Raw genomic sequence first — 26,963 nt, 5'->3', positions numbered from 1 at the left:
ATGGAGTTTAAACACCCCTGATCTAAACCATTAATACACAGAAGAGAAGCAAAAGGTCCACGTGAAGCACAATACAGCTTTTTTTTATTTATTTAGATGCTTAAATGAATACAAAGGGAAAGAAAGATCACAAAATACTACTACAACATTGTGTCAAATATTAGATGGTATAAATGAACATCACTAGGTGGGTGTGAACTAAATATACTAAGAACCAAAATACAGCATTGTGTTTCCGTTTTGGGTACTTGAACACAATACATATTTTTACAGACTCTTCTTTAAAAGGTGTCAAAAGATGAATAACTGGCATACTTTTATTTTTGTCTTGCATTAGGACCTCCCTAGAGTAAAGTGTACCTACCTTTCAGGTGCAATAGGCGGCCAATAATGTGCCTAACCATTAAGTCTGGGCCTCTGCTCACCAGAATGTCTTCTGGTAAAAAATGCAGGGAGGAGGCACTTAAAAAAAATAAAAATAAAAAAAAATATTGATGCCGCAATTATTTGGTAGGCCGCTTGTACACCAAAATACTTTTCTCCAAAAACACCAACTCGTCCAAAGATCTTACTGTCGTGGGGCCTTTAACGGGACAGAAATAGGAAGAATAATTCTAATACAACAACCGAGGATCGATCTTAAAAGTCCAAGCTCCATTTTGAGATTGTACGGATTATGTGCAAAAACTAAAGTTCTTCAAAATTACATATTAAATTTTTTTTTTTTTTTAACTTTTTGTTTTTTTGTAACTTCTTGAATTATAGCGGTTTCAAGCCTTTTGCTAGGTAAACTAGATACAGCATTAATTACACAGCAGGCCATCACTAAATTAAAAAAAAAAAAAAAAAAAAAAGAAAAAATTCTATAGTGGGTACACAAGAACAATTTTAGAAGCCTCACTTTTGAATAAGTCTAAAATACTGTACAAATATACATTTTTACCTATTCAGAATGAATAAATGACATGGGGAGAAAAAAAAAATTAGTATCCCCAAAAAATTCTATACACAGTGAGCAGAAAAAAAAAAAAAAATAGGATGCAAAGCCGATGGTGTCACACAGTTCGGCTGCTGGAAACCAAAACTCAAGGAGGTTTGTTGGTTTCCTATCAGAAGGCTTACTTCATGAAAAGAAAAAAAAATAACTTTTTTTTTGGGAAGCTGGAACAAGAACTTTTGGATAAAACACAACTGTGCAATTTTTTGTATAATCCACTGTTGCTCTTCACATCAGGCAGGTTGCCCAATGTTGAGGAAGTCACAAGCAATCCAGACAAGTATGGTCTTAAAGGGTATAATTTCAGCAGCTGAGATTTCAACCGTGCAGGTCACTGGCCAACTTGGGGACAGTTTAGAAGTTCGAGAAAAGTCCAGCTGTAATGAAAAAACGTTTTTAAGCTACTGGTTTGCACGCAGTAGTGGTATGTGAATCTATACTTCCTGGCTGCTGAGTCCAACACCTGCTAGACTGCTATGCATTTTATCTGTAACAGTCATGTTAAAGTGATCCCCATCTTCGCTATCGTTTGTGCCAGTCTGCCAATCCAGCGCCTGGTTTGACAAACTCTCCTCATTCGCAGATGAGCTGCCTAATGACGGCGACTTTTCTTTAGACCAAAACTCTTCGACTTTTTCCGCTGAATATTCTTTACATTTGGTTGGCTCCTCATCGCTTTCTGGAGAGAGTTCTTTTACTGGAGAGTGTTCTTTTACTTCTTCCTTGGTGCTCTCGGCATCCTCGCTGTGGTTGGAATCATTGACCAAAGTTTCAGGCTTAACCACTGTTGGCTCATCTGCTGGACTGTCTTCTGGGCCGTCTTCTACCTCAAAGACCTCTTGAGAAACCGGTTCGCTGTCGGGAACAGAGGTCTCTTCTTTAGAAGCAGGAGGCTCTTCTTTAGAAGCAGGAGGCTCTTCTTTAGAAGCAGGAGGCTGCTCTTTAGAAGCAGGAGGCTCTTTTTTAGAAGCAGGAGGCTCTTCTTTCTCTTCCTCATCGTCAGAATTGTCTAGGATGATCTCAGCAGAGGTGTCCGAATGACTGTTGTCTTTTGATGGAGCAGGTGCCTTTTGGATGTCTTTAGACTCTTCTTCGGCCTGCTGCGGTAGACTCGGCTCTGGCTCTGTACTAGGGGATTTCACGGGTTCTTTGACATCCTTTTCAGGAGACGGCTCAACGACAGTGACGCTATCGTTTAAATCTTCCTCAGCGTTTGCCGAACTTTCTGAGGAATTGGATTCATTAAGTTTTCGCTTATCTACGGTTTTGCTTGCGTTTGGTGCAGCCTGAGATTCGTCAATGTTCGCAAACTTCCACTCAGCCCCAAAATCCATACTGTGTTCAACTTTATTAAGTTCTCTCATGTTGAAGCCAAGGAGAACGCTGCATTTGTACCGCTCGCAGTCTCGGGAACACTTTTTCCTCTTGTTGCTAAAATGAGATGCTATATCACTCTTCCATAACCATAAACTGGTTGCTAACTTTTCGATCTCTCTTTTGCTAGCATAGGGCTGAATGTTGAAGTATTTTGTAAGGAATGCCTTTCTGTCTTCGTAAGAGTCATCTTCATGCCCTTTTGGATCGACCGCCAAAGCCACTGGCGGTTCCTCGGGCTTATCATCTAAAATAATTGGAGCATCTGGGTCCTCATCTGGCTTTCTCTTCTTCACATTCACTAGATCTACAAAGTCATTCGGACGTTTCATTGCAGGCATTATATGGGTAGTATTTATTCTTATGGATGCATTCTTATCCTGCCCATTCTGGGTTTTTCCAACACCTCGGCAATGCACAAGATGAAGTGTGATAGTTGATGCTGTCATGTTACTAGTGTATACACCAAGACAATGGATACACTTGTAGGTGAGCTTTTTCTCGACAGGATGGACGGTCTGGATGACTTGATGCCGCTCTCTTAAGTGGTGGGCAAGAGCATCAGAAATAGGACCCTTCAAGATGGAAAAGCAGAGTGGGCATAATGTTTTACCTACATCTTTCTTGTAGGGCACCGCAGTCTGTGGCGAGTTTTTGACTGCAGGCTCCACCTTTTCAGGGGCCTTTGGTGGGGCTTTTGGAGGAGGTGGAGGAGCGGCCGTTGGTTGATTTTGAGCATGGTAAGCAACAGATTCAGCTGGAGCATCCCGTAGATTGTATGTGGTGACAAGCAAGTGGATGTTTGTGTGGCTACCTTGCTGTAACGTTAGGTCAAAAGTCAAAGTTGAATCAGTTTTGGGCGCCATTTCTTCATTGGCGTGAACCATTCTCATGTGAGCAGCCATCTTCTCGACATCGTTGAATGTAGATCGACAGTAAGGGCAGGACAGGCCATGGATCAGCATGTGATTTAGCAAAGTGTCAGTTGGCAAGTATCGATTACAGTATAGACATTTACTTGTGAAGTTGTGTATTTTCATGATGTAGTTTGCTACCGCAGGCACCTTTTCTGCCTTGTGCTCCTTCTCAAAGTGAATGCTGTATACGTTTTCAGGGAATAGCTCATTGCAGATGGTACAGATTTTCCACTTCTGGGTAGACGAGGTGGAATTGGCAGCAGCAGCAGCCGCAGCAGCTGCTGCTGCTGAAGCAGCCCCTAAAGGCTTTGCACTTGCCTGGACCATTCCACGGGAGGCTACGTGGGGCGGAGTAATAGAAGCAGGCTTTAGATGGCTACTTGACAATGCAGAGTTTCCAGACTGAAGAGAGTACCTTAGTGGAGCAGGAGACCTCTGGTCATTTGATAGTGGGTACGGCCTGATGTTGCCACCTGGAAGTAATTGCTTCATTGACTGGGATTGTTGAGGGATAGACACAGATGCATTGCCACCCATACCTAACCTCATCTGCTGGCCAACTGCATAGCCTGGTGTCATTCCTTTAACGCCACCATAGTTGTTCTGCTGCATGTGCATGTTACTCATCATGTTGGAATTCATTGACGGCTTTGGTATCGCAAGTCTATTGACCATCTGTTGTGAAGGAAGAGGTCGAATGCCCGCTGGCGAAATTTGACCCATTCGCTGAGGCATGCCGAGGGCCTTTTTCTCTGTTGGCTTTGGCGCTATCAGCATCAATGGCTTAGATCTGGGGACGACCACGTTGGTGTGGCTTATCATAGCGGTGACCTGGTACCCAATGCGTTCGTGGTCTTCAATGATGTGCTGGACTAAAGTCTCATAACTCTTCGGCATGAACCGACATCGCTTGCACTGAATGCTGCTTTCGTCGTTAGCGTTTGAGCCTGTAGACCCAGCACCGTTGACGGATTTTTCACACTTGGCGACATATGGTGCCGCAACATGCTGAAAGTGTTCCCTGTATATATGTTTTCTCACCACTTCATAGAGGGGATCTCTGTAAGTGCACTTCTTACAATAATACACCGCCTGCTCCACGCTGTCTGTCGCCTTCGGCTTAAGGCTCTCGTACTTGTTTTTATCCTTGAAAGCGGTGAGAGGTGGGTTGGGCTGTGGTGCAGTGGGGGCATGAAACACCTTAATGTGCATTTCCAAAGTCTTGCGGTCTCCATTATATGTGCAGTATGGACAGTTCAACAGAATGCGGTTCTCAAAGTCCTCATTGTGTACGTTGCGAAAGTGACTTTTATACGCAGAGAAAAACTTGGAGGAGAATGGACATTGGCTGCAGCAGAACTGTTTCGTGCGGTAGTCCTAGAAGGGGGAAGAGGAGAAAATGCAAATTACTACTAGATCCCAACTTTAGAAAAAGTTTTTCTTAACTGAAGAACAAAATGTTAGGCTTTTTTGTCAATTATGGTGAAACACTTTTAAAAACGTAGGCAAAAGGAAAACTGGGGACAAATCGTAGCACAACATAACCAGATTCATTTTCAAACACATGCCAGAAAGAGGAACAAAAAAAAAAAAAAGCAGCAATCTGATAAGGAAGCAACATATACCAATTTTCATGTTTTAACAATGGTATGTGGTTACATAACCCATGCACATATGCAACAGTGGTATTAATGGAACCTATTTTGAACTTGGTAGTCTGACCACAATCACTGGTCCTAATATTTGTAAATGCAAAAAAACACTAAAACTGGTTTATACTTACCCGCTCCATGCAATGGAAGTGAACAGAACAGCCCTAAACCTCCTCTTCTCAGGTCCCCCACTGGCGCTCCTGGCTCCTACCCTACGCCGAGCACCCACACAGAAAGCTGCTTTCTTTGGGGGGGGGGGGGGGGGGGAACACTCATGTGGGTTCCCTACCAAGCCTCAGCCCCACCCCCCACACTGGCTTTAACAGCAGCGGGTGCCCTGCCTCTGCACAACTTAAGAGACGAGACCAGGAAGTGAGGGAAGTAGAGCTGCAGACGTGCACAGTGCTGGATCAAACGAGGGCTCAGGATAAATAAAAGATGTGAACTATTTGTTTGTTGCAGTGCACTATGAAAGGGAAAAAACAAAAACAGTGCGCGACCATTTTCCCAGCCGTCAGCCCATTTTACAATGAATTGGGTGCCTTAAAGGATTAAGTTCACCTTTTGTAACGTGTTACATCCATATTCTGGGTGTTACCTGTTACAAATCTACAGGCCCCCGCACCCTCTCGGCTCCCGTTGTGACAGTCACGGGGAGGAACTTTTCTCCCCCATCCCTTGTGATTTGTCACAATCTGCCAAAAATGCAGCCCACTCCGCCCGTGTCATTCATTCAGAGTTCTGTGAATGAAAATCAACAAGGTCCGGCAGCTTTTGCGGCTGTCTGCTTGTAGTTCTAGCAGCCATGGTGCTGTTGAGCACTGCGGTAGTTCATTGATGCTTCCTGTTCATGTGTAACTACTTAGCCTCATGATGTGCAGCTAAACAGCTTACACAGAGTCTGCAAGAGCCCTGCATTGCACCCACAATCTGCTGATCATGGGTGCAATGCTTTCCAGGCTCCCAATGAATTAAAAAAAAAAAAAAAAAATTAAATGCACATCTTTTTGCAGGTTAAAAAATGTGCATTTATTTAAAAAAAAAAAAAAAGGGGAACTTATCCTTTAAAAACACACTGTGCCCGAACACACAGTAACATTAACGTATTGGGTGAATGGAGTTTCAATGAAAATGGGGCTTATCCCGTGTTTTTTTTTTTTCACAACAGTTGCATCGCTACGATATAAACTCCACCAACCCATCTACACAGCAAGAAACTACAACTATACAAATACAGTAAACTGCATCAAAAAGCACCCGTCAGTAAAACATTACCATAACTCACTAAAAATGCACAATCGCTCCCTTGATCGCTTTCAGCCGAATTTCTCCCATTATTTTAGTAACCATCATGTGCATGAAAGGATTGTAACAGAACAATCAAGTCTGCTCTGCTCCTCATGTCAGAGCAAAAAAAAAGAATGAAGAGAGAGGGCGACGAACGATGGCTGGCTGGTAACTGGGTCACCGGTACACCTTAAGCCAACAGGGAGCATTTTTAAAATAACTCAGTTAATTTTATAAAATCCCATATTAACACTCAGACTTACAAAGGCCATGAACATGGCAAAAAACATTAAAATCGGGCGTATCAGGTTGGGATCTTTTTACCTATAGAAATCTGCTTTGGAATGGCAAGTGAGCAGCAATGGCCAATTGTTTCATGGAAAGGGTTTGAATAGTTGTTCTTTGCTTGTAACTGTATGTGGCTAGCCTATAGAGCAGGGATATGCAAACTGTGGCCCTCCAGATGTTGCAAAACTACAAGTTCCATCGTGCCTCTGGGTGTCATGCGTGTGGCTGTCAGAGTCTTGCTATGCATCATGGGACTTGTAGTTCTGCAACATCTGGAGGGCCAGAATTTGCATATCCCTGCTATAGAGGTTATGCCAGCTTGTAATGAAATCGATGATCGATAAACATCAGTTACTTTGTCCTATTTTCTAGGGTATTCTGCATATCTTCGCTCCTGACCCCTCTGTATGGGATCATAGCTGCCTCCCTTGGTTATAAAAGCAGCAACAATCACATACAGAGGGGGTCAGGAGACAAGCTGCATTAATGTGATATTTAACCTAAAAAAAAAAATAAAAAAAACACAAAACACCACGTTATACTTAACTACTCTGTGCAGTGTTTTGCACAGAGCAGCCCTGGCTCTCCTTTTTTGGGGGCCCCTCCTCTTGGGCAAGTAGGCTTCCCTTGGGGCAGCCGTGCGTGCTTGCTCCCAAGCCGCCAACTCTGCGTCTATTGACAGGGTGATTTGGATCTGGCCCCCCCCCACCACAGTGTTTGATTGACGGCAGTGGGAACCAATGGCTGCCTCTGCTATTAATCTGCCCAATGAGGAGGGAGACGGCTGCGAGAGCCACTAATCCCATGCACTTCGCAGGATCAGAATGGATGGGAGGGGGGTGGGGGTTTGAGGAGTACTGCACAGAAGGTCTTTACAGTAAAAAACCCAGAGGCTGTAGAACCATTTTACTTATCAGATTGTTACTGTGCATATTAAAAAGTAGTGCAAAAATTTGAATCTTTACTTTGCATGGATCAAAGTTGTTCACAGATGACTGAATACTTGTCAGAATTTGCAAATACTGCAAAAAAATAAAAATGAGATGTACCTGATTTTTAGTCTGTGATGGGTCATAGAGTCCCACATCGTCCCAGGAGGTATTCTTAACATAGAAGTCATTGGGTTCGAACTGCTTAAATTCCTGAGAAAAGAAGAAGAAAACGGAAATATTTACACATGCACAAAACAAATGTAGCAAAGAAAAATATAGAGGGGATCAGAAATCGCCCTCACTTGGTAGTAAGATAAAGACACCTTTCTCACAGTAAAGAGCGTGCAAGCAATGCATGAGAGGCTATGTACTAGATGGCCACCCATTACCTTATTTGTAGCATAAACAAATTTGAAAGAGGCGCAAAGCAAACGCCTCTCCTTGGTGCCTCGCCATCATTTTATACTGCTTTCAAAAAGAAGAATTTGGCACAAAAAGAACAGTCTGGCTCATAAGCTATTAAAAAACCCCAACTTCAGCAAAAAGGTTATTGTCCCATTCCAACATCGCACAGATGAAGTCCTCCCCTTCCCACTTTTAGTTACCTCTTCATGGGCTACCAGGGGCAGACCAATGATGCCATGTATTCAGAGGAAATTGGTTCAATGACACTGGGTGTCATTGAAACTTGAAAAAGGTTGGTGCTGGATCCCAAATGGTTGCATCTGAGGAGACTGTGTCAGAGGCAGGGTGAGAACTAAAGCAGCATTTATTTATTTTTATTGAGAAGTTTAAAAATGTAGTGGGGGGCGAAGGGTTAGAACCTGTGCAGTTTATTGTATTCTCACCTGTCTTCCTGCTCTGGCAACTAGTTGTCCTCATTCCTCTTGTCACATGGACAAAAAGCAAGGGAAACTTCCCATATGAATGCATAAACAGCACCAACACTATTAGGACTGCAGGGTTGCTGTGCTCCGCAGCTTACGCATGTATTTGCAAATGTGTGCAAACTAAACCCCTGATTTTAATGCAAACTGTTAATATTACGGTTGTTTTCAGGTTGAATGGTGATTTGAGCTGGGAATTTTCTTTGGTTTTGTTTGACATGAATAGTCCTTCCATATGCTCCTTGCTGCAAAGGCCAGTTATAGGTGGGGGCAGGGGCCATTTGTTAGCACCAACACTACTAGCTTCTGGTACAATGTTTTTTTATTGAAAAAAATAAAAAAAGACCCAACAGGATGTACATGCGAAAAATAATTCCCATGCAGGGGACATAGACACCATGCAGGGGACATTACAGCCGTGGCTACGTTGAGAATGACACAAATATTAATTTTCACAAAGTCCACCCTGGCATGTTGTCCATCAACTTCTGGGCCACATCCTGACTGATGGCCGCCCAGTCTTCCATAATCAATGCTTGGTGTTTGTGGGGGATTTTTGTTCACCTGCCTCTTGAGGATTGGTAAGGTGCTCCATCATGCTGGAAAAGGCATTGTCCATCACCAAACTGTTCTTGGATGATTGGAAGAAGTTGCTCTCAGAAGATGTTTTTGTACCATTCTTTATTCATGGCGGTGTTCTTAGACAAAATTGTGAGTGAGCCCACTCCCTTGGCTGAGAAGGAACCCCACACATGAATGGTCTCCGGATGCATGACACAGGACTGATGGTAGCGCTCACCTTTTCTTCTCAGGACAAGGTTTATTCCAGATGCCCAAAACAATCGGAAAGGAGATTAATCAGAGAAAATTACTTTCCTCAGCAGTCCAGTCCCTGTACCTTTGGCAGAATATCAGTCTGTCCCTGATGTTTTTCCTGGAGAGAAGTGGCTTCTTTGCTGCTCTTCTTGACACCAGGCCATCCTCCAAAAGTCTTCTCCTCACTGTGTGTGCAGATGTACTCTCACCTGCCTGCTCCTATTCCTGAACAAGCTCTGCACTGGTGGTGCCCCGATCCCGCAGCTGAATCAACTGTAGGAGACGGTCCTGGTGCTTGTTGGACTTTCTTGGGTGCCCTGAAGACTTCTTCACAAATGTAGTGGATTTTTTTTTTTATGGGATTAAGTTCATTTCCATGGCAAAGAGGGACTTTGCATTAGTTGCAATTCATCTTCATAAAATTCTGGAGTATATGGAAATTGCCATCATAAAAATAGAAGCAGCAGCCTTTTTGAAAATTAATACTCGTGTCATTCTCAGAAGCTTTAGCCACGGTTGTACTAGTTTATAATGCTCCCACAAATAAGCCGGGCTTAATCATCATTGGATTGCAAAAAATAAGAATTATGTGCAACATTTTCAATTAGGAAGACAGAAAAATTTCCCCAGGATTTCAGTTTTTTTCACACTGCCATTGCTTAGATCTTCCACATCCATGCCACTCCATAAAGCCTTAAGGGCCATACACACTATAAGATTTTCTGAAGAAGACTTTTTCCTTTAGACTTACCAAAACCATATAATATGAGGTCAAACCTAAACACTTTCAATTTGTATGCAATCTGGCAGGCCCTTGTACTACATAGAAAAGGTAAATCTGAAGGAAATCTAACCACAAAAGTTGGATAGTGGTGTATCCAGCTTTACTGTTCTACAGTCTTGGCAACATGACCCTGATCCTTCGACCTTACCAGGTCAACGATCCTCACCTCCTCCCAGGGCCATTCTGCACACTATATTGAGATTTGAGTTCCCTCTAATCAATGCAATCACTGGAAGTGTTGGGTAGATAAAGATGTAGCTCTAAAGGGAGGGGGGGGCCTTCTAGCAGCCCTGCACACACAGACTGCATAATAATGTACAAATGGCTTGCTTCAGAAATCAATACATGATTTAAAATTGAGAAAAAAGTGGAATAGGACTGAAAATATGAAGAATTGCTGTCTCATAGGAAACAACCAGAAAAGTTAACCCCGTGTCAAAGCCAAATCCTGAAAAGTTCATCTTTCTTCCACCTAAAAAAGTAGCAGTGTATTTCCTGACATGTGACTATGCCTTGAACCTCATCGTTGTTTATCTGCAGCCTGATATCTAAAGCAATGCTGCTTCACTAATATCTAAAGGCTGCTAGTTTTACCAGATTTGGGAGAGGTCACCACTGTGCTGCTCACGGTTCTCCTTGCTGGAGTCTAAGCTGTAGCTGGGGACCTGCAGTACAAGAACTCCCTGTTTCTGCTTCATTCATTCTTTGGATCTATGCTTTCTGCCCCTCTCCTCCTGCTTCTTTATAATTCCCCTACCAGTCATTAGGAGGTAGCTTCACACTGCCCCACTGTGCTCTGAACTAAGCGCAGCTAACCCATAGGTTTTGTGTGGGTTAGCTGCGCCTTTCTGTAGACTATGATGTCCCGTGGTTTTGGTACGATTTCAAATAGCGCACCAAAGATGCAGCATGAAGGAGTTTTAGTGCGCTTTCTGAAACCGCAACAAAACCGCAGGGCCTCTCAGAAGTCAATAGGAAAGCACAGCTCACATGTATGGAAAACCGTGGGTTAGCAGTGCTTTAGGGCAGTGTGAAATGGCACCAACATGTGGGAGCAAAGCTCCGCTTCATTAGCAAGATTGCTAACTTCATGTAGACTGTACAGAACAAGGAATGGTAACCTGTAATGGGGGAAAAGTTTAGCTTCAGAGAGACCACAGACAATGGTGACTAGTCCTTTATCTTATCTTGCCTTTTTTGGGCACAGATTCAGGTCAGGTCCTCCAAAAGCAGATATAAAGGCAGGTTTTTTACCTTAATGCATTCTATACATTCAGATAAAAAAAAAAAACTTGTGTGCAGCAGCCCCTCTCATACTTACCTGAGCCCAATCCTGATCCATCAGTGTGCACGAGAGCCTCGGCTCTCAAGAGACTCTCCCTCCTCTCTGGGTGAGACAGCAGCGGGCATCATTGGCTCCCCCCTGCTGTCAAATACAACCGGTGAGCCAATGAGGAGCGAGAGGGGTGGGGCCGAGGCTGTGTGTGTGAATGGACAGACAGCACCGGCTTGAAAGCATGCCTGCTCAGTGTCCCCCATTGCACGCTGCTTGCTCTGGAGGGCACTCGGCAGGAGGGAGGGGCTAGGAGTGCCTGCGGAGGACCCGAGGAAGATTGGTGCTGCTCTGTGCAAAACCATTACATGACATGTTTTTTTTTTTTTTTTAAAGACAAAGTCAAGCCTCTAATATTACTTTAACATGCTAGATCAGTGTTTCTCAACTCCGGTCCTTAGGGCACACTAACAGGCCAGGTTTGCAAGAAAACTGAAATACATCCCAGGTGATATCATTTGCTGCTCAGTGACTGCAGTATTCTAGTCTGCATCTGCCCAAGGTAATACTTAAAATGTGGCCTGTTAGTGTGTCTTGAGGACCGGAGTTGAGAAACACCGTGCTAGATAACATTTATGAAGGAGTGTGGAAGTACAATGGAGACCCAGGAAAAGACTCACCTCTACATGCTCTTTGCAGTACTCCAGGCCAATATCCCCCAGGATCTTCTTCACTGTCTTCCTGGCTTTCCGTAAGCTGCCAAGGTTATTTACAGGAAGTTGGAACATTTTTACTACCTGGCAAAGAGAAGAAAATGCTGGTCAAGAAACATGCAAAGAGGAGAAAATTGTGAGCCTATAGAACATAGCCAGTAAAACATGACCAAGAATCGTTTTCAGAAAAATATTGTCTTAAAATGCTAATGGTCAGTCACAGATTTCCTATTATACTAAATTATCTCTCCTACTATATAGAGCTCAACGTTTATATTCTACCTTTACCCACGTACCAGTGGGTTCTGACAGATTAGACATAGCAAACAACTTTTGGCTTTAGGATCACCTGTTTAAAATGAAGAACATTAACTAATTTATTTTCCTTTATCCCTCATAACACTGGTTCAATGGTCGAATGTCTGAAACTAATAAAACACTGGAGTAATAAGATCAATGGTAATACAGAGGATGGCATACAATGCACTAAAGCTGGTCATAAATTAATCAAATCTCGGCTAGTTCAGTAGAGAATGGCCAAGATTCGATCCATCTACAGGCCGACTGATTGTATTGAAGTTGATCCATTGATCGACTACAACCAGCCTGTCAAAATTTTTTTTTTTATGCAATCGCTGTTGGTGGCAATAGCTGCCAGCAGTGAACATATTGTTCTGCCGGCAGGGAAGGTTCCCCACCAGCATAACACAGCAGTGCTGCAGGAGGGATTTCCCCATCAACTGACTGTGTGGATGAGGGGAACCAAGGAATTTTCTTTCCTTCCGGTAGCATAAATTGCATAATCTATAAGCTGCTTTTTTGGGGTGAGGGGGGTAGTGGGTACCTGGTTTTGACAGGTACCTGCTACCACTTCCTGCTCAGATCACTGCGGCCAACTGAGCTGGAAGTTCACCCCCCCCGCGCGCAGCCTTCTGGGACACATCACAGGTCCCAGAAGACTACTGGACCACTTACAAGGCACAGCAAGACTCACGCATGCGCAGTAGGAAACCCACTGTGAAGCACAGTTCTTGTTTCCAATACTTCATATGCCTGCGCCTGCAACCGATTGAAGAATTGGTGCAGGTGAGGAAATCACTGGATCTCCGGACAGGTAAGTGTCCTTATACTAAAAGTTTGTTTTATTTTTTTATTTTTTTTTGGGGGGGGGGGGGTCTGGAGCTCTTATTTAAGAGTCCGCAGAAACTTGGATGAGAACGACAAGACATCTCTATGATTATTGGTAGAGGATAAGGACAAGACATCTCTATGATTATTGGTAGAGAAGGACAAGACATCTCTATGATTATTGGTAGATAAGAACAAGACATCTCTATGATTATTGGTAGATAAGAACAAGACATCTCTATGATTATTGGTAGAGAAGGACAAGACATCTCTATGATTATTGGTAGATTGTAGCAAACACCCCAGAATACCCTTCTGCTCCCCCAACATCAATTGCCACAGATATTCAGAATGAGCGAGGTCAGAAAACGAGGCACATTAGGATTGATTTACTGAAGGAAAATAGGCCGTTCTATTCAGCCTATTGAGTGACCGTGAATAAGGTAGACCCGGTGCTCACTCTAGTGAACACCCAATCAGGTAAGAAAAATAAAAAGGAATTTTGCTGGCACCGGATTTATTGAAATAAACCCAGGTTCATTATATATACGATAAATAATCACTTCACAAAATAAACAGTTACTATGCCAAGTGAACATTCTATAATCCCTTAGTAAAACAACCTCACTATCACCTGATTTACCCATCGAAATCTAGCTTACAATCTAAACACCATATATCCTTTCCCTTAATTTGGACCCGGTTATAGTCGTGTGTACATTCACCCTGGGCTTTGTTTATTTTTCACAGGTTGCATTTTTATAAAGCTTTAAATGTATATAAAGCAAAACTATTAAAGTTTTGGATAAGGAAGTTAAAGTGAATGTAAAGGGAAAAAGATATATTACAAAAAAATACCAACAATGTTCTACTTATATGCTCTGTTATAGTTTTGCACAGAGCAGCCCCGATCCGCCCGTTTTCGGGTCCCCCGGCTGACGCTCTGGGCCCCTTCCCCTTGCCAACTGCCCCTACAGCAAGCTGCTCCATAAAGACAGAGCGCAGGTCAGCCCCGTCCTCTGGCTGCGATTGACTGCAGCGGGAGCCAATGGCCCCTGCTGCTGCATCTCACCCAATCAGATAGGGAGAGACCCAGGATCCAGGAGAGCCTCGGGCCCATCGCTGGATTAAGATCAGGCCCAGAAGGTTTTTTACCTTAATTCATAGAATGCATGAAGGTATAAAAAAAAAAAACTTCAGCCTTTACAACCACTTTAATGGATTAAAAAACATGGTCAGGTTTAGGAGGGTTTTTTTTTGTTCCCAGTTGGGGAGCCCTTTACTTCTCGTCCTCAAAACACAACAGGAAAAGTCCATAAACAGAGGAGTTATTCCCTCAGAAAGTTGTCAAACACAAGTTCCCCCCCCCCCCCCCCCCAACTTCTGGTTTTATAGTGAATTTCCCCCTCCTTTCCTGCACCAGAGCCAGCGGTCACCCAGACCAATAGGGAAGGTGAAATCTCTATAGCTGGGACACAGATCGCAATACAAACCTGACCAGGAATCTAACCCTTCCGCACTTCTTTAAAGTTATTTAACATGTGGTTTCCGGTAGAGAATGTACTTCGATGGTAACTGGTAAATTATTATAGGCTTTAGGTGGTATTAAAGTCTCTTTAAACATTGCTAACAGGCAATGTTTTTATGACAGTAGAGACCCTAATCGTCTCTTGTCATTGCTGCTTCCTCTCACCTGTCAGCCGCCATGTACACTGAGCCGCGCATGCACAGCTCAGCAGGCATGTACAGCACCCCATCTGTGCCGTAATGATTTAACTCCTGTACACATGCATGGAAAGATGTCATCGCGGCATAGCCAAGTGTCCAAAAAGCCAGAACCCCCAAGGAAGGATCAGTGACAGCGCGGTGGCAAAGGGCACATTATGACAGGTAAGGCTGGCCATACACTATACAATTTTCCTTTAGATTTACCAAAACCATATAATATAGGAGGTCAAACCTAAAACACTCAATTTGTATGCAATCAGGCAGGCCCCTTGCACTACATAGTTCAAGGTAAATCTAAAAGGAAATTGAACACGAAAATTGTATAATGTATGGGCAGCCTAAAGCTGATAATTGTCTGTTCTAATTTTTCCGTTAGAATTACCAAAAACATAATAATATGAGGTCACACCTAAACACTTTCAATTTGAATAAAACAAGGCAGGCATCTTACACTACATAGTTTAAGGTAAATCTAAAGGAAATTGAATAAGAAAAAAAATTGTATAATGTATGGCCAGCCCAAGTCTGCCATAATACGCTAATATGCCACACAAACTACAACATTATGCCATAACCTAACTGGATCGATATAAACTAGGGATGCCCCAAAAATTGGGTTAGCAGCGTTTTGCCGATAATGGCCAAAAACAAAATTCATATTCATTTAAATTCATAGGATTAAAAAGTCAAATATAGTACAAATCTATCTATCTATCTATATATATATATATATATATATATATATATATATATATATATATATATATAAATAAAAACCTGTCTTTCAGTTTTGGTTTTTTTCAGCCAAGTGTATCCTGAAATTTCGGTTTCGGTCCAGAATTTTTATTTTGGTGCACTACCACTTTAAAGTGGAACTGAACCATTTGAAACTCCCCATCCAGAGTAGTAATGGGAGCTCCCAAGTCCCTTGCCTTTTTTCAGATTTGGGGACTTTGGGGTCTCAATCGGTCAGGTTGGGGTGACCCCAGTGCTTCGTCCAACCTTACACTGAGGTGTGCCAAGAATGTACCGAGAGCTCAATGAACATTCTAAAGCATCTTGCAAGAGGAAGGCAAGGAGTCCTTATTGCAAGAAAACAGAGGGGAATTTATCAAAACTGGAGCAGCTGTGCATGGCAACCAATCAGCTTCTTCAGTTAAAGCGATCGTAAAGTCTCGTTTTTTCCTATAAAAATTACAAACATGTTATATTCACCTGCTCTGTTGCAGTGGATTTGCACAGAGCAAAACTAATACTCTTCTCGGGTCCCTCTTCTGCTCTCCTGGTCCCTCCCTCCTGTTCAGTGCCCCCACAGCAAGCAGTTTGCTATGGGGGCAACCGAGCCGAGTCACAGCTCCATGTGTCAATTCAGACACGGAGCCCTGACACGGCCCTTCTCTCTCCTGATTGGCTAGCTGACTTTGACAGCAGCGACAGCCAATGGCTGGGAGAATTTTGCATCGGGGTTTCGGAGGTGGCATTAAAGAGGAAGTAAACCCTCCTCTGCAACTTGTACCTATAGGTAAGCCTATGATAAGAATTACCTATAGGTACTGTAAATATCTCCTAAACATGTACCATTTAGGAGATATTTAACTTACATGCAGCCAGTGACGTCACTGGCGCATGCACTCTGAAGGAACGGCCGCTGGTGCCATTCCTTCAGAGCCCCGTGCCGTCACTGTTGGCTCCCGCGTGCATATGCGGGAGTGACCTCACCGCAGCTTCAGCCAATCAGATGGCAGGATGCCGCAAACCCGGAAGAAGGGCGACCAAACATGTCACCCATGAGACAGGGGAGCGGTCCGCACTGCGTTCTAAGGTAAGTATTTCATAATGAGCTAGTATGCGATGCATACTAGCTCATTATGGGTTTTTCTTTCAGGTGTTCGTTTTTTTTTAAAAAAAACAAATCGAGGTTTACAAGCTCTTTAAGGATCTTTTTAGCCAGTACTCTAAAATTGCAGTTCTCTTTAGATTAGTTGAATACGGACTTCTTTTTGAATTTAGGATGCTTATTTCGCTTTGTGAAATGAGCCTTCTGTTTTCCAAGCAGCCATTCAAAACACACACCGAACGAAAAGGTGCAAATCTGAAAAGCTACTGTTTAAAAGTTAAATCAGTATTTTTTTTTGCTAGAATATTGCTTCAAACGCCCAATTTATATTATAATATATATATATATATATATATATATATATATATATATATATATATATATATATATATATATATATATATATATATATATATATATATATATATATATATAGCTAGCAGAGACCCTAGAGAATAAAATGGCAGTGGTTGCAATATTTTGTCACACTTGCGCAGCGGTCTTTCAAACACAAATTTACAGATTAAAAAAAAAAAAAAAACCCTTTCGTGAATTAAAAAATAAAGTTGAAGAAATTTTTGCGTATAAGGTGAAAGATGACATTGTGTCAAGTAAATAGATACCTAACATGTAAGGCTTTAAAATTGCGCACGCTCATGGAATGGCGAGACTTAGTCTCCATAGGCGACGCTTTAAACATTTTTAACGGTTACCAGTTTAGAGTTAGAGGGGGTCTAGGGCTAGAATATTTGCTCTCCTATCGATCGCAGCGATACCTCACACGTGGTTTGAACGCGGTTTACATTTACGCTGGCGACTTTCGTATGCGTTCACTTGCACGTGAGCACAGAGGGATGGGGCACTTTATATATTTTTTTTCTGTTTATTTATTTATTTTTTTTACACTGAAAAAAAAAAAAATTGAAGTCAATGCAAGTCGCCTCCAGGTCGCCCCGAAGTAGTACAGGACCCTTTTTCTAAGTCAGAGCGACTTGTGTCGATCCTATTAGAACGGGTCCTGTGCTAATCTATGGCGAGTGACCCACCGCAACTTGTCAGACGACCAAGTCGTCTGACAAGTCGCGCTAGTGTGAATGGGGGCTTATAGGCAGTGACAGGTCCACCTAATGTTGCTGTCACAAGAAAATGTAAACATTCCTTGTGACAGGTCCACCTAATGGAGGGATCTGTTGTCTAGAAGACCCCCAAAAACCCTCCTCTGCACCAGAGAGTATTCAAAGGCCAAGATCGGCGTTTTGATTTTTTAAAACTGGTGCTGTTGGCTCCTGAGCCGGTCGCTCAGGTCTCCCGGTGGGACGGGTGAGCCCGGGGAAGAGACGGACATCATCACTTACAGCTGCTTAGCCACATTGGTTTTCATTACAAGAGAGCCAACCGTCGGCTTTAAAAAAAAAAAAAACCGGTACCGGAGTGATGCCCGCAGCTGCAGATTATCGCGGTACAGCCACTTCAAGCCGATGAGGTACAGGATTTGGTAGCAAGTGGTTAAGATGATTAGAACAAGCAAGGTGTACACGGACGGCACACAGCATCAGATTTGATCATGTGGAGGAGTCACAGGAGTCCGGATTAAAGTGAAATATTACACAATGCAGCAGCAGCAGCGACTTTACTACAAATTATTTGCTGAAACCAGAACCTGTCAGAAAAGCCTGGATGGACCTCTCCAAATCTTCCAGGTGAAGGGAGATGAGGGAAATGAAAAATATTTCTATTAAAAATACAAATAGATGAAAAATAACACCAAGTCCACCCAACAAACCGCTTTCTTGAACATTTGTAAAGAGTGATTAGGGCAAACAAGCCTGAAAGTGCTGCATGCATAGAAGAATAAAGGGCTCTCTTTTGTAGCCTCAACTGCCTAAACTTTTTAGATAACTGGCAACAGTGACTTCCACAATCAGAATACTTTATATTCTAACTTCTCCCATAGAGAAATTACTGCGACACATACTCCGACAACACAAGATCACAATAAACAGAACAAGACACAAAGTTACCAACAATACAACCAATAAAATAAAACAAAATAAAATGAATAATAGAACCAACTTAGTGACTAAAATACTTGGCTGTTTCCATTACATTCATTGCAGGGTACATTTAAAATCAGGATAAATTGTGATGCTGCTATAGAAACATGTGGTAGACCTTCTGGCCAGACTGGTCATACACAGCACTGTACATCTCCTGCAATCAGCCTACTTCAGGGGATGCTGACTGTTGCCTAGCAACAGAGGAGAGTACCAGTTTTTATTTTTTTTTCAATTTACAAAAAAGGGAGAATAAAAGAAAACACACACCAAACTGATTTATAAAACAAAACTACATATATCAGACTAAAAAACAAACGGTTTTGTATTAAATATTTCAATCAGGAAAGACTTCCAAACCCAACAGTTGGGGAAATCAGGGAACCAGAACTGTCAGAGGATGACAGCAATCCCAGCCTCCTCAGAACTCCAAGCAGCACAGACTCAAATCAGTGAAGCAATCAATCCCTGCGGCAACTTCCACTCACTGCACTGCAGGTAAACCACACTGAACTCCTCATCACAACAAGTGCAACGCAGCCTACAGAGCGGAGACATATATATATATATATATATATATATATATATATATATATATATATATATATATATATTCACACACACACTTGTACAGAACATTAGAACCAGATTACTTTATGGGGGGGGGATGCTGCCATGCTTAGCATGTACAAGGTCCTTCAACATGACAAGAACCAGCAGCTGCCATTACAATATTTATATAGTATATTCATTAAAAAGACACTGGCACCTTGCCCACGTAGTGACATCATAGTGCATGTGACAAACACAAGACCCATGGGCCAAAGTCCGGCCTGCCAGGCCAATTCATGTGGCCCTCATGCCCAGGAGGAGAGGTAGAAGTGAGATGTGGACAGCATGTGAAAGAGCTAAACTGCACACTGTGCATAGCACACCCCCTGAAACCTGCACCCCCGTACATAGGGAGCCCCTGCACCCCCGTACATAGGGAGCCCCTGCACCCCCGTACATAGGGAGCCCCTGCACCCCCGTACATAGGGAGCCCCTGAACTTTGTAGTAGAGAATCCCTGAACTCGGCACATAACACACTCCTAGTATTTATTGCCCATCTATGGTCCTCCCACTGTTTGGCCACACCCACCATTCAATGCGATTCAGCTGCAAAGATGGGGTTATGCGGGTGATTGAGTTCCTGCACCTATTCTCTGAGGAAAAAACCCTACGTAAATGTGGCCGTAGTGAAAACGGAGTTTAACCCCCCCCCCCCCCTGTGATAGTGTATCTGCAAAGGACATCCCTCTTCACATATACCCACCTTACCTGCACTCTGCAGCAGCCAACACTGAAGTCAGCAGTATCTGACATCCCACCTTGGAGCTGGCTATTGGCCGCTAAGGCCAGGCAGTATCACAGGGTAGCAGGCCCCACCATACCTGGGTTCTCACCAGCTGTACAAGAACAAGGAGTTGCATGGGGGTGCAGGTTAGGTCAGTATATGGGAGTCAAGGGAGATAGATGGTGTCTACAGAAACCCTGTCACTGTGCCCCGGACGGCACTCAAGTTTTTATACCTCAAGCCCATTGCCACCTGTATAGGTTAGTGAAAGCTGCATAAGTATATCAATAAAAAAGAAAAAAGTTAGCAACCCTGTATTTTTGAATATTAATACTGCAGTGAACAGTACAGCAGAGATCAGACTGAGAAAGGGAGGGACAGAACAAAGTGCAAATCGGGTGTGCTGTGTGCAAACAGTTACAAGGAACATGGTGATAGAAGGAGTAGGCAGAAGACCTCATCACTCTGCTGCTGCTCCATCACTGTCCAGTTATCAGGCTGGTCAAGGAGAGTGGGCACCACTGTAAAGCCTTATTTGTAAGTGGTGTCATCCACCCGGCTGTGTTGCGTGGCAGAGCTGTGTAAATCACAGGACTGGATAAACAAATTCAAAAACTTTGGAAGGTTTGCAGTATGCATATGTATATTTCATCTCGATATTTAGTTCTTAGCCTGGAGTTAAGCTTTAAAAGTGAGATTGTTGGGGTGTATTCACCTAATCTAGATATTGATGAGTCTGACCGGTGACTTGATTTGAACATTACAGAGAAGAACCGATGCAAACCTTGTAACAATTTAGAGATCAGGACTATAAATTCTAAAAAAAAAAAATGTAGATGGGTTGGTAAGGCTTACTGTACTCCTTGGTTGTTCCTTGCAGTTCTGAATCCACCTGCCAGCCTTTCTACATTCCCGATAGCGATGAAGTGTGTAACACTCACCATGAAGAAAGCCGTCGCATTCTATAAAACTTTCCACATCTCTGCAGAAGTTGCAAGGTGTTTCCAGGGAAACCACATCATCACTTTCACACACAGCAATGAGATACCATGAGCTCTTTTCTGAGATGTATACCAGCGGGAGGTGACAGGACCACCCTTCCAATAATACCACAACCTGCTAAGATGAATGGAAGATGGGATCAGCTGTAACATCAGATACAGAGACTGTACATCCCAGTACATACCTACTACAGATCACAGCCACCAGACCGAATACACCTCCTATATACTGCACCCCTCTAATCAGGCAGATACACATCATTCATCATAGTTTTATGGGCTTGGTGATGCTCTTTTCCTTATCTGCTAGGTAGATTTCCCCTTACTTATCCTTTACCAGTGATAGTTGTCCAATACTGGATTTCCCCTTACTTTGTGTCCCCACAGGGTAGAAAACACTAGGAACTCTCCCCAATAGGGCCATAGCACCTAAAACCTAAACCAGGTTCTAAACTTCCCCCTCAACTTATCCAAAGTTCTACTTAACCTTCCAATATCGGAACAACAGATGACGCATCTTCATCTCAGAATATAGAAACAAAAATACTACGCATTCCCCAAAAATCCTTGATATCTGGGAAGCACTGGCGATATGGTGACTGTGGTATGAAAAGCATGCTAAAGAGTACATTTATTACTGCTGCCAATAGCAAATACAATTTCAAAATAAAACCAAGAAATCCAAGTAGTTGTGGTCAGAAAATTGTAGAAGACTCAAACTGTAAGAGACTGCTCAGGATGGCCTTGAAGGCAGGAGTGGCCAGAGGGCCTAAAGAGCAGGAGACTAACCTGGATGGCTAAGGGACCTTGAGAACAGGAAATTGCTAGACAAGAGGCCCTGGATGGCCAAGGTTCCCATAAGAACTGGAGACTGCTCAACAAGAGGCCCTGGATGGCCTAGGATGCCTCAAGAACAAGAGATTGCTAGACAAGAGGCCCTGGATGGCCAAGGTTCCCATAAGAACAGGAGACTGCTCGACAAGAGACCCTGGATGGCCAAGAATCCCTCAAGAACAGGAGACTGCTAGACAAGAGGCCCTGGATGGCCAAGGTTCCCATAAGAACTGGAGACTGCTCAACAAGAGGCCCTGGATGGCCTAGGATGCCTCAAGAACAAGAGATTGCTAGACAAGAGGCCCTGGATGGCCAAGGTTCCCATAAGAACAGGAGACTGCTCGACAAGAGACCCTGGATGGCCAAGAATCCCTCAAGAACAGGAGATTGCTAGACAAGAGGCCCTGGATGGCCAAGGTTCCCATAAGAACAGGAGACTGCTCGACAAGAGACCCTGGATGGCCAAGAATCCCTCAAGAACAGGAGACTGCTAGACAAGAGGCCCTGGATGGCCAAGGTTCCCATAAGAACAGGAGACTGCTCGACAAGAGACCCTGGATGGCCAAGAATCCCTCAAGAACAGGAGACTGCTAGACAAGAGGCCCTGGATGGCCAAGGTTCCCATAAGAACTGGAGACTGCTTGACAAGAGGCCCTGGATGGCCAAGGATCCCATAAGAACTGGAGGCTGCTCGACAAGAGGCCCTGGATGGCCAAGGATCCCATAAGAACTGGAGGCTGCTCGACAAGAGGCCCTGGATTGCCAAAAGGTCCCTCAAGGGGCCTGACTATAGGAAATGTTTGCTAAGAGGTTCTAAGATGGTTATCTGGCCCACTAAAGGAGACTAGATGCTATGACCCAGAACTGCCAGTGGGCAAATTATAGGAGGCTAGATGGCAAGAAGCACTGGATAGATAGGGTGCTGACAACATGAGACTGCTCAGCAAGAGGCCCTGGATGGTCAGGAGTCTATTTAGAGGAGATTCATGAAGCAGCACTAGATTTCTCTTCCAAACCCATATTTGACACAACGTAAAATTAATGCCTCCGCATTGGATTTATGGTTCCACATCATAACATCTATTCTGGTCCTATCGATCATGAGAACTATTTTTCCTTCTTTTGGCTCCACACCATGCTATACTTGAAACCCAAGCCAGGTCTATGAAGACTTTCTAGAAAATAAAGGCTTACCAATCGCACCCAGAGAATCAACCTGTAATGAGACTAAATCGCTGATAGGCCACGGCTCCATCTCTACAGATGAAACAAATCAATGTTATTGGTTTGGTCGCTTAAGACTTAATTATGCTACAGACCCAACTGGGAGAGACATGTAAATCCTCGCTAGAATCACCCAGAAAAAATGTCAATAGGCGTTTGAAGGCAAGATTACCTCTTTAACCATCTAAAAACTTAAATACATTAAAGAGATCTGGTTGGCTAACATGGGCTTTTCAGAAAATGTCAAGCATAACGCACACAAAAAAGGTGTTCTCAAGCAAATACAGGACAATGGGCACAACATGCTGCTCCCCAAACTCCTGTTTATATGATGTCAACTCTAGAAATGGACTACAGCAAAAATATTGGGACTACTATCCAAAAACACAGCATGCGTTTCCCAGAAGTGGAACTTCCGCTTTAAGCATTCCTCACCCCCCTTACATGCCACATTCAGCATGTCATTTTATTGGGGGGCGAGGGGGTACCTAGTTTTTCTGCAATCTTCTGGGACACGTCACAGGTCCCAGAAGATTGCCAAGGCACTGAGGAGGCGCAATGCGCACCCGGCTGTGAAGCCACAAGCAGTCACAGCCAGGTGCCCACACTTGTGCCAGGAAGAGGCGAGAGAAAGGAGAGAGGCTTCAGGCGGCCGCATCGCTGGATTGTGGGACAGGTGAGCTTGTGTTCATTAAAAATCAGCAGCTAAACTTTTTGCAGCCTCTGACTTTTAATAAACTTAAAGCGGAGTTTCGGCCTCAATATTGACTTTACACCATCCGCTTGCTGTAATGTAGCTGAAAAAGAATTGGATAATTTTTTTTATTTACTTACCGTGTTATTAAAGAAAATATACTCACCTTCCTTCCACTCCCTCCCTCTGCGGCCGCGGCCATCTCTTCCTGCTTGCGTTGACTCCTGGGAGCTGAACGTCCATCGCTCCCAAGAGTCAATGCGCCCGCTCGTCAGTTCCAGTGCAGGCGCGTTATTCCCTGCTGAGTAGCTTTTGGGCATTCCCAGAAGCTGTGCAGGGATGGTCATCCCTGCACTGGAAGCGCTGAGCGGGGCCGGTGCAGGGCATTCCGAGACTCCGACATCACCGAAGAGGACGCTCCGGCTTCAGCTGCCCACACCTGAGATTGCAGCGCTGGTCAAGACATTTTCAAGGTAAGTATTTCTTCTAAAAGGTAAGTGAAACAGGGGACAGTTCAGAGGCTATCATTGCTGAAATGCACTGCCCTGACTGTCCCGGGGGTATTTTTATTGAAATAAAATTGAGGCGGGAACTCCGCTTTAAAAACGAGTGGAACTCCGCTTTAAATGAAGCCTATTGGTTCTTAACATAAAAAAAAAAAAAAAAAGACTCAAATAAGAGCCATCTGTGGCCTGTAAAAGCCAGTCGTGTTATGATGCAGGTCTGAATCCAACTGGTGGCTATGGGACCAAATAAACAGATCTTATTTCAGTCATTAGTAAATAGCCCCAAAGGGACCCAAATATGAAAATGGAACTAGGTTAAAAAGCCAAGATGAGAGAAATCCCAGGATCCTAAAAACAAAATACACCTGGGCCTAACTAGATTTATCCTTATGTATGGCTCAGGAGAGGCTACCAAAAATGACCTCCCACCCACTAGATACAATAAAAATTTAAATAAAAAAGCAACATGGAAACATACAAGATGCTTTATCTTTGCCTCAACTGTTACCTTGACGTACCGCACTCTCCTGCAATTTATGAGATGTGGCCCTCCAGGCTGGACTGCCCTATGGAAGTCTTCACTTTTCTGAGTTCTAATCTTTCTCTACTTAGGAAAAGCAATTTTGTGTTGCCGTTGGGAGATTTACCCCTAATTCCTGTCTGGTGAAACGTATCAGAACAGGAAGTGAGAGAAATCTTTCTACTAGAGCCCCAGATAGCAGTAAAAAGGGTTCTGTGCCTTCTCAGCTGTATCCAAAACTAAAAAAAAAAAAAAAGGTTATGATTTGACCGATATCTGACTGAGCATCACACGGCACCCAGAAGCAACATAATATACCACCAGAGCAGGAATACCGACACTAAAAGACCTTTGAAATTCAGTGATGTTCAAAAACCCATAACCAAAAAGACAGACATTCTGCTCCACATATCAGCAAAAACACTTTAGGGCAACTGCTTTCTATAAGAAAACTCAACTCAAAGCAGACCTGTACCCAAAATTAAAGGAAAAAAAAAAAGGCGCAAAAAGTCAAATGCTTACATATACTTAGGGGTTGATTTACTAAAACTGGAGTGTGCAAAATCTGGGACAGCTGTGCACAGCAGCCAATCAGCTTCTAACTTCAGTTTGTTCAATTTTTTTGTAGTTTGTGGTGCCTCAAGTCAAAAGTGGGATTTTAAGGGCAGGAGTAACAGAGGTAAGCGGTAGTAATGCAATAAGTAAAATTTATTTACAAATAGTATAAATGATATGAATAAATTATGTACAAATTTCAAGGTGAAAAATGGGTAAAGGCCCATTGTGCCAGTGGCACCCATTTTTCACCTTGAAAGTTTGTACATAATTTATTCATATCATTTATACTATTTGTAAAGACATTTTACTTATTGCATTACTACCGCTTACCCCTGTTACTCCTGCCCTTAAAATCCCACTTTTGACTTGAGGCACCACAAACTACAAACATTTCTTGGGATGGTGGCAGACACGACTACTAACCTTCCAATGTAAGATCCAAATTCAATTTTTCAACAGTTTGTTCAATTAAGATTGGACAATAAAACCTGGAAGCTGATTGGCTACCATGCAAAACTGCACAAGATTTAGCATTCTCCAGTTTTAGTAAATCAACCCCATCTACTCATTGTTCTTTGCAGTGTTGGTCACATGACAACGCCATCAGATGCTTCGCCCTACAGTTCAATTCCAGACAATTTATTTTTCGTTTTTGCATAGAGAGAGGAAGGGTTAGGACCCCTTTCAAGGTTTAAAGCCCGGATCCCACTGGCGTGACTTGTCACATGACTTGAGAGTTTAAAGTCGCATGACGAGGTCACGCCCCATTAGCGGCAATGGAACTGTTCTAATAGGAGCGACTTGAGAAAAAAGGTACATGCACTACTTTTGGTCTGACTTCAATAGAACTTACATTGACTTCTGTTAAACAAGTCATATGCAAGCCACCATGAAGTCGCACCGCTATGTCGGATCTGAAGCCATATTAGTGTGAGCCGGGGCTGAATGGCATCTGCACCACCATTTGTAAAAATTCAAAGCACTGCCTGTCTCGTCCAACAAATCAATTTGGACTGGAGGACAACAAAATCTCTACAACAAGGACAACAACAGCAATCAAATTCAAACTCAGGCCTAAAATGATTTTTTAAATGTGTGCAAAACAAAACAAAAACACAAAAAAAAAAACACACCAACAAATGCCTCTGGCTGTGAAGGGTTAAAGGAGAAGTTCACCTTCAGGAACGGATTACATGTTCCACCCGTAAGATCTGGTTCTAACTTTTTTGGCTGGCACCTGGATTCAAATTTGTCAAGCCCTGTGCTACACCAAGTGCCCCGTGTGTACTGAGCTGTTTGGGGCAAAACCATTTACCATCCCCCAGCATCACTTATCGCTCGCTAATGGTGCACCAAAATGTGAATTCTGGTGCTGAAAAGGAAAATCCGGGATGCACTTGGCCAAAAGCATAATTGATGGGTTTTTAAAAAAACATATTTTTAGAAAATGATTGTATTATATTCAACTTTTTAACTAATAACTTGAATTTAAATGAATATAAAATTTATTGTCGGCCATTATCGGCACCTTTTGAAGGGGTGTTAAAAATCCTGCATGCTGCATTTGTGGTCAGTTAAAAAAAAAAAAAAACCTGCACCTCCCAGTTTAAATGCATTGAAGA

At 43.1% G+C, this 26,963-nt stretch overlaps 1 protein-coding gene across 2 annotated transcripts in view; it reads right to left on the bottom strand.

Annotated features, from left to right (window-relative positions):
* Positions 1-733: 733 nt before the first annotated feature.
* ADNP (activity dependent neuroprotector homeobox) overlaps positions 734-26,963 on the bottom strand; it is a 42,798-nt gene continuing 16,568 nt past the window's right edge. For both annotated transcript variants that reach the window (XM_082272176.1, XM_082272177.1), the window contains 3 exons: positions 11,888-12,004; positions 7,565-7,657; positions 734-4,665 (listed from right to left, as the gene is read on the bottom strand). In XM_082272176.1, the coding sequence (XP_082128302.1) occupies positions 1,432-4,665; positions 7,565-7,657; positions 11,888-11,995 (3,435 nt within the window). In that variant the 5' untranslated portion in view covers positions 11,996-12,004 and the 3' untranslated portion in view covers positions 734-1,431. The remainder of the gene's footprint in view (positions 4,666-7,564; positions 7,658-11,887; positions 12,005-26,963) is intronic.

The sequence above is a fragment of the Pelophylax lessonae genome, assembly GCF_965119305.1.
Source record: "Pelophylax lessonae genome assembly, chromosome: 11".
NCBI lineage: Eukaryota > Metazoa > Chordata > Amphibia > Anura > Ranidae > Pelophylax > Pelophylax lessonae.
Note: the sequence above shows the minus strand (reverse complement) of the source record. Positions and strands in the feature narration are given on the sequence as shown.